The sequence below is a fragment of the Nuphar pumila genome, chromosome 5 (genome assembly GCF_984573655.1).
Source record: "Nuphar pumila chromosome 5, dmNupPumi1.hap1.1, whole genome shotgun sequence".
Taxonomy (NCBI): Eukaryota; Viridiplantae; Streptophyta; class Magnoliopsida; order Nymphaeales; family Nymphaeaceae; genus Nuphar; species Nuphar pumila.
Window position 1 is genome coordinate 26,466,547 of NC_143253.1, and position 8,797 is coordinate 26,475,343.

General features: G+C 37.1%; 1 protein-coding gene across 1 annotated transcript in view; it reads right to left on the reverse strand.

The window, feature by feature from the left end:
* LOC149837196 (sugar transporter ERD6-like 7) overlaps window positions 1-4,740 on the reverse strand; it is a 28,078-nt gene extending 23,338 nt beyond the window's left edge. Inside the window, exons 1-5 of the mRNA XM_090007991.1 lie at window positions 4,684-4,740; window positions 4,454-4,516; window positions 4,191-4,280; window positions 4,023-4,082; window positions 3,825-3,890 (exon numbers count right to left, since the gene is read on the reverse strand). Of these exons, the coding sequence (XP_089864117.1) occupies window positions 3,825-3,890; window positions 4,023-4,082; window positions 4,191-4,280; window positions 4,454-4,516; window positions 4,684-4,740 (336 nt within the window). The remainder of the gene's footprint in view (window positions 1-3,824; window positions 3,891-4,022; window positions 4,083-4,190; window positions 4,281-4,453; window positions 4,517-4,683) is intronic.
* Window positions 4,741-8,797: the final 4,057 nt, after the last annotated feature.

Consider the following 8,797-nt stretch of genomic DNA (forward strand, 5'->3'; position numbering starts at 1 on the left):
AAAAAATTCTGTTCAAAATTCAGAGGGCTCGGAGAAGTGGAATCAAGATCCAGGAAGCTTTTAACGTAAGACTTATTGCAGAAAATAAGAGAATTTAGACTTCCTGTTCAAAAATCTGTTCATTACTGTAGTCTGCACACTGGCAGTCATACCTCCAGCACCAACTGGTTATGCACAGCCCACATTATCCCATTATTATGCCAGCCGTTCCTTCACAGCAGCCACCACCTCCTGCTGCAACCTCATAGCCCCTGTAGCTGCATATTGCTACTGTCACCCTCCCCATAACACTACTATTTGTAGTCTTCATTGACATTCAGCATACAGTGATCATATTCCTATTCCAGCATGTATAATTATAGGTGTAACACCTTAGACCAAAGTAGATACATTTGCAATTTTTCCTAAGGAACAACATTTATCTTTTGCAAAATGTATTAATCTTTCTATTAGTTTTGGATATCTCAGGTATGTTTTGATATTCATTCGATCCATCATCTCAAGGTATGTCTTTGTTATTCGCGTTGTCTCCTCTTAATAAAATGCATGCACCCAAACATTCCATTAGTTGTATCTTGGGATTCAATGTGAAGTCATCACTTTCTATATACATACAGTATCATCTTGTACTAACCCTGTTTTGCAGGAAAATATGTGAAAAGGATCACTTTTGTTCTTAGCTTAGAAATTGTAAAATTAATTATTCCAAGTTACAATACTTAGAAGATAATAAATTTTCATGTCTTGCATTAAATTAAAATGTATGGGCATTTGTATATTCTAGAAATTGTTTGTTTCATCACATTTCACCTTTAATTTCTCAAAATTTCACAAATGGTAACACGAATGGCACGTGCATCATTTCGTAAGAGGTAAGTTAAGTATAAGTTGACGATTTACATCAACGGCCATAGTCGGGGTGTGAACAAAACTTAGAATTCTTATCTTTTACGAAATAACATTGGATCCACACTGGATCCACTTTCAAAATCCATCATATTTTCTCAAAATATTTTTTTTCCTTTTATCAGAATTTAACTTAGGATTAACTCAAAATATATACCAATGGCCATAGTCAGGGTATATTGAGGGTTGATTTCATTTTAAATTCTATAAAAGCACTAAAAATGTATTTTATTCTTCTTTTTGAATTTAAATATAGATTATCATATAATACATTTAATGACCATAGTCAAGGATGTATTATATTTTCAATCTTATTTTAATTCATTTAAAGAATGAAATAGCTTTTCAAAGTCCAATTTCAAACTTATTCAAATTCATTCATCATATAGGGTAGAATTGCATCATATTTTTCAAAATTCCTTCAAAAACCCAAGTGATTTTTGACATTTTTTCTATTTCAAATTTCAAACCTATCTCAATTTCAAAGTCCAATTTGACTTTGAAATTTCAAAATCATTTCATATTCAAACTTCAAATTTCCAAACTCGATTCAAAATTCAATTTCAAAATTCAAATTAACTTTGAATTTTCTAAATTCATCTTCTGATTCTAAATCCAGTTTTTTTCTTCAAAGTTTTAAATCAAAGTTGAGATTGACTTTTGAATCTCAAAAACCCAAACCTCCTCAAGTTCAAATCTGGATCTTAAAAAAAAAACAGATCATCTTTAAAAGTCCTATTTTGGACTTCTCAAAACCCAAATCCAAAATCAAATCCTAGTCTCAACTTGGATCCAGATTTCCAAGTATAGGACTCCATTCCACTTTGGATCTCCAATCACGGATCCAAATTCCATTTAGGATTCAAATCCTTATTCTACTCTGGATCTCCCATCACAGGTCCAAATTCCATTTAGGGTCCAAACCCTTATTTCACTTTGGATCTCCAATCACAGATCCAAATTTCATTTAGGATCCAGATCCTCATTCTACCATTGAATCTCAGATTCAGATTCAAATTCCAATTCTTAGGATCCAGAATCCAACCCTACTTTGGGATCTCAGATTCAGATCCAAATTCCAATTCTTAGGATCCAGAATCCAACTCTACTTTGGATCTCAGACTTCAGATCCAAAATCCATTCTTTAGGATCTAGAATCCAATTCACCTCGGATCTCGGATTTCAGATCCAAGCCCATTTTAGGATCCAGAATCCAATTCTACTTTGGATCTCAGACTTCAGATCCAATTCCATCTTAGGATCCAGAGTCCAACCCTATCTCAAATCTCAGATTTCAGATCCAAATACCATCTTGGATTCCAAATATTGAATCCAATTCCATTCAAAATTCCAAATCCAAATTCCACTTTAATTTCAATCCTTAAAAACCAATTCCATTTCATTCTAGATTTTAGATCAATTTCCCATCCTAAATTCAAAATTCAACTTTGAATTATATTCAGAATCCAAACCTTGGATTCGGATCCCAACTTTTAAATCAATTTCATTTCTCAATTCCTTTAGATTTCCCACATTTCCTTCTAAATTCAAAACTTCAAAGTTAAAATTCAATCCCATTCCAAATATTCATCCAAGTTCAAACTTCTAAATTCAAAGTCCATTTATGACTTTGAAAATTTCCTTCATTCTCTTTTTATTTCAAGACTTCAAGATCAACTTCCAAATTCCAGATTTATTTTCCCAAGCTCCTGATTATTCTAAAAACTTAAAACTTTAAGCTTAAGTTCTAAGTTAGAAAACATTTCTTCACTTTATCGGATTCACTTGGGATTTCTTCAAAACATTTTTTTCAAAAAGAGCATATATCTTTGCATTTGCACAAACATGATTCATTGTGCATTTTTTTAGGATAAATACTTAGATAATTTCTTAGCAAAACAAAAGGCATTAATTCGACCCTTGGTTCGATTACCCCTGGTAAAGGCGCCAGGAACGGTCGAACCTCGTACCGACGAGCGGATCCCGTCTCCCAATTTTCCCGCAAATATTTAAAAAACGGAGGCGAGTTATTTCAAATATTTTTAAAATTAAGGTCAAGTGAGACCCGCAAAAGAGTTTCTCTTCTCTTCTTTTCTTTCTTTTCTCTTCTCTCTTTCTTTCCGTTCTTTTATCTTTTCTCCTTTCAAAAAGGAGGAAAATAAGAGGTTGAAAAGGAAAAGAGAAGGAAGAGAGAGAACATTACGAGAGGAAAAATTTTGCGATGATCACAGTGGGCATGCCACACATCTTGGCATTTCTCGAGATGGATGCAATGTCCATCTCAAGAAATGTTGAGATGGATGATCATCGGCGTCGGAGATGCATGCTAGCACCGCTGCATAAAAAGTGACTTGGACTTGTTGACTTAAAAGTTATTGACAAACGGATCAAATGGGTCCACCAATAACAAGTTTATAATTAATAATTCAATATATAAAGTAATGGGTAGGTGCACGCTATTAATGCCTATCACTTGGAAAGATTGTTTTTATTTTTTTCTAAAATCTGACCATACCATATTTTTTGATTTTGTGGATAATCTACTTTTAGATTGTCTGATTCCAACACAAGCTAGGTTTTTACAAGATTCAAAACTCAGCAGTCTACAATTTAAAAAAAAAGCATTCATTGCTTAAAAATCATCTTTTTTCTCAAAAAAAACAAACAAAAAACAAGCATGATCCAAGTGTCATTTTCTAACAAATCTTCATGTAAAACACATCGGTTAAGGTCAGATTTTTGAAAAACAACCTGAAAACTCCTGTCCAAGCAAACACTTGATAAGCACAAAAAGCATCAGGCACCTACCCATTCCTCTCTCTCTCTCTCTCTCTCTCGATTGATTTGTGGCGACAAGCCCAACACATATCCGTTCCCAATTGAAACTCTCACTCTCTCTCTCTACACACGAAGATTACCACGTAAGAGCCAAGCCCAACTCCAAAGCCCAGAGACAGTCGTCCCAGATCAAGAGACCAAACACCCTGTGGAACCAAACTGATCAGTCTTAACAGCTGGCAAAGCTTCTTCTTTAAAAGAAAGGATGCATGTATATATAGCAACACTCTGCAGGAGAGTCAAATTAAAGTCAATTGAATTGTTGTTGTACAAAAAACCTTAGAGGCGGCAATCGCGATCCATCCAGCAATGTAGAAGGCGGAACAGATTCCCATTGCCTGCTTTTTTTTGTCAACAGAATAATAACGAAGAAGAAAAATAAAACCATGAGAAGTAAAAACAAATGACGGAGAAAGGAGAGGAGGCCATGTCGACGCATTTTTTACCCCTTTCCGGCCGATATAATCGGTGATTCGTCCGCTCGTTATTGCACCAACCATTGCACCGACCGTCAATATGGAACCGAAAACCGAGTACTGAAGTTCACTCAACGAATTCAGAAATAAAGAAATGGGATGGTGGAAGTTGCGAATAAAACTTTGAGCAAGCTCGTCCAGTTGGCTCGCGAGTCTAAGTTCTGAGGTTAGATTTGTAGAAGTACAAGGAGAAAACAAGAAGAAAGAAATTTGTGGTTGAGTTGGGAGAGCACCTGAGACGATGTGAGGTCGAGGTCGGTGATGATGGCAGATTCGGTGGGAGAGGAGTACCCCGTCTGAAAAACAAATTGATCAGCACCAAAGCTCAGAAAGGCATTGTCGGCAGTAGAAGTTTTTCTAACCTCTCTCTCTCTCTCTCTCTGCACACTGTGGTGTGATGGGAGGAGGGCCAGGAGGCTAAGGGATGCCTGTAAAGAGAACGAGTTATTCAGTGGGAACTCACAGATAATCCGCATTCGAAGGAGCCGCATACGGCGACGAATGTGCCGAGCAGAACCATCCTGATGGATCCTCTCTTTTTCGGGAGAAGCGGCGTTGCTGCTGAGCTCTCAACCACCATTCTCTCTCTCTCTCTCTCTCTCTCTCTCTCAAGCACTTGTTTTTTATCATATGATTGCATTTTATAATCATGGCGGGTGATGAGGTGCAGCAGCGCACATCGCATTGTACCAGATCTGCCCTCGGGCGGCATTATTGTACTGGGCCTGGGCCGAGGAAAAAGGTGGTGACACTTTCATCCCAAGTTCAACTCTCACCGGTGTGCCGGTGCTTTTTAACTGGTGGACTCCATAAGGGTTTTAGTGCCAGTTATTATCGACTCCAGTTCCAGTCTTGGATCCATCAAGCCAAACGACTTGGCAGTTCCAGAAGCTTCTAATTAATGGTGGAAATGCAGGACCAAGGAAATCTTATCAAGAAAGATTTTGAGCAAGGCAGGAGTCTATCACACACGCCCATTTGGTGGTTCCCTCATCTAGTCCAAGATAACACGTCTATCACCCTGCAGAGTCCTCACCTTCAAGTCAAATGAAGATGAAGCATTAGGGAATATTCTCTTATCTAAATGTAAATACGTGGAATTACCAAATAGTAAAACGCAGGAAAAAATGAGACGTATAAGTTGTAAAGGCTTAGGCCAGGAAGAAACAAGCCTCTCCCATGGACGTAGGCCCATATTGGCCGAACCTCTTCAAAATCTCTCTCTCTCTCTTTCATGTTTCTTATCTCTCCCTTCAGGAGCCAACTTCAGGACAAAAACCCTAATAACAATAGGTGTGTGGGGTTTTAGAACCAAAATAATAGGTTCCCTTTTCAGGAACGTGGTTTCATGCATACGGGGAATCAATCATCCCCCTTGAAATTTGTAATCAAGGTTTTCATTTTTTGAAATCCCACCCCATGAAAATTGTAAAAATGTTTTTTTTAATTCGTTTTCTGGAATCCTGCCCAATGAAGATTGAAAACAATATTTTTTTTTTTAATTCATTTTTTAAATTCTGTCAAGCTCAGCTCAGCTCGAGCTCAGAACCGTGCCGAGCTTGGACAGCATAATTGAAGCTCGCCTCGAAGCTTGAGCAATGGTATTTCTGTCCAAGCCGAGCTTGAACAGCCCAAGCTCGGCTTGTGTGCATCCCTACCTGTGAATGTAGGCCCATATTGGCCTTAAAAACGTGTCCCTCTCTCTCTTCTCTCTTAGCCTTCGATTTTCCAAAACATTTACGGGTGACATTAATTAATGGGAAGGAGGCAAGCTCATTAAGTGGCCTGGTTCTTCGTAAAGGTTCCTCATTATAAAAAGAAGCCAAGTTGGCTGCATTGCTCCCATTGATGCTTGGGACATTCAAATGTTATTACTCCGGCACTTCTACACCTGTTAACATTAATTAAAGATTGATAACCAACAACACAAAATTTTCTGCATAACAGCCCGTCACACACTGGCATCACGGACGTTTGGAGATCCACTGGCTCTATTAGTGGCAGCCCAGATCCACCGACCTTTCCACTTACCTTCTATCTGTGCATGGCCTATCAAATGGCAGCATTTTCAGTGGAGCCTACCTGATCACCTTGTAATATGACGTTGCAGGTTCAAAACCCAATGGTATGTTGAATAACTGGTGGGGGTATGTCTATCTAAAAAAAACTAGGGAAGGCGACATAAGCACATGGGCGGTTAATGGTGTTATATGTATTGATGACATGATGTAAACTTAGCTTGTGCTCATCTTGCAATTTTCTTGTCAACGTACTTATTATTGTATTTTGATGCAATGTTTAGTTGAAAATTTTGCTATAAAATGTTTGCCTGCCGCTGCAATTAAATGATTAAATGAAAGAAATTCCGATCAGCCCGTGAAGTGTTGGTCATAAAACCAAAAATGTTTTTATTTCTGTTGCACTTCCTGCTGCTTCTTGCATCTACTTGTGCACATGTGCTGTCTGCAGTGAGTACTCCGCTTGTTGAATAAAGACCACAATCTAAATTCTAAAGGGTAAATATAATTTTTTTGAAAGGCAAACTGGGGTTAGGCAGTTATACAACTATACCATTGGGTTTTGATCCTGCAACGTCCCAACACAAGGTGACGTGCACTAGCTGCTCCTACCAGATAAGCGCAAGCCCCGGGTTGGTACTAATGAAGAGACCAATCTATTGAGCTGAAACTCAAAAGGTTCAAGTTGACCACATAGTCGTGTTCAATATGATTTGTTTGCTAAGAATGTTTTAAGCCAACATACATTGTGGACTATTGAGAGAGAGGGAGCGTCCTGCTTACCGCAGGCTACCATGGGCGAACAGGGGTTTCAGGTTGTTTCCTGCAAATGTGACCCTGCAGATGTGTTCAGCATGATATATCGATCTGTTAGGAAACGATACTTGGATCTTGTTTTGGATAAAAAAATATGATTTTTCAGCCTTGAATATTTACGATATTGATAAAAAGTTTACACCATTGATTTTCAAACCTCATAAACACCCACACTCATGTCTGAATTAGATGATGCAAGAGGTCGATTCCTACAAAATCAAGCATATACCATGCATCTGTTCAAACTTCATTCAGATTAAGAAAAACACGAAAAAGCGCCCTCCAAAAGCTCTGTAGTCTGTGATAGGCACGAATCAATGTAGACAAATACTCTCTCTCTCTCTCTCTCTATATATATATATATATATATATTTGCTACAACCGATTGCACCTGCAATCGAGTTGAAATCTTATGATGAGAGCTGGTTTGACTTAATCTAACCTTATAGATGTATTCAACATAATTGATTTAGTAGAAATTGACTTTTGGATCATGTTATTTTTATGCAAAGACATGTTTTATGAGTCAAAAAAATTATTTCATTCATAGCCGTTGATTTTTGGATCATCGAGAAAACCTATATACAGATCATATTCCAGCTATCCAAAAGTTGGTTTCCACTAAATAAAACATGTACATTGCATCTATGGTGTTGGAGGTGAGAAAAAATGCCAAAAAGGGGTTCCACACATTTGTTAGGTCGATTGTATTTACAATCAAATGCATAAAATATATACCTTATATATATTTGGTAGTGAAGGCACAAAACTATTGAGTCAAATTTTATGGATGTGACTTACAAGGTTTGTTTAGTAGAAAATGAGTGTTAAATCATGTGATTGTAACACGTAAGCAGGTTTTTCAAGAGATTAAAAAACCAATGGCTCACAATGCATTAAATATTTCATGACTGAAAAAATTATAATTTTAAATCGAGATAACATGATTCAAGGTTTGGTCCTTAGCAAGCAAACCATGCTGAACACATACATGGTTAGATTGTGAACCTGTGATTTCTAAATCAATAGTTTTATGCCTTCAATAGCACCAAATATTACCCCCCCCCCCCCCCCCCCCCACACACACACACATATATATATATATAGAGAGAGAGAGAGAGAGAGAGATTTACGTGAACCAGCAACAATAAGCCAAGCTCGAGCAGCCAAAACATGAGCATGAGCCAAGTCATGAGCCGATCAGATTGATCGGCTCATGGCACACCATTAGGTCCTAACATTGGGAGTTTATGATGTATTATTGTTTTGTGTTTTGGGGGCCTTTTGTATGGAAGAATGAAGCGAAAACTTTTTAATTTATTAACATATTTTTAGTTGCCTGTTACCTAAGTTGTCTTTTTGAATTCAAATCATCTTCAATTTTTTATTTAATCCAACTCGCCCAAGATTTAGACCAATTTCTAGTTAATTCATATCCTCTGTTGGATTTATTCTGACAGGATTTTCATGATATTTCGGTTTGGATTTCAGATCCATTGTTTATGTCCTATCTCATTGGTTTCATTTACTGCAATTATTCAACTGTTTGCTTTCCCTATAATCTTAGCTCAGATTTTGGAATTAATCATTATGTTCCTTTGCAAGAATTTATTTCATATCTGGTTTTATTAGTTTCATATATAACCGATTAATTTTATTTCGTTTAGTAGGTTTAAATCAATATATTTGTCATTAGTCAAATCAAAGTTATCAAACTTATCTCAAAGCTACGTTAGAAAGTGC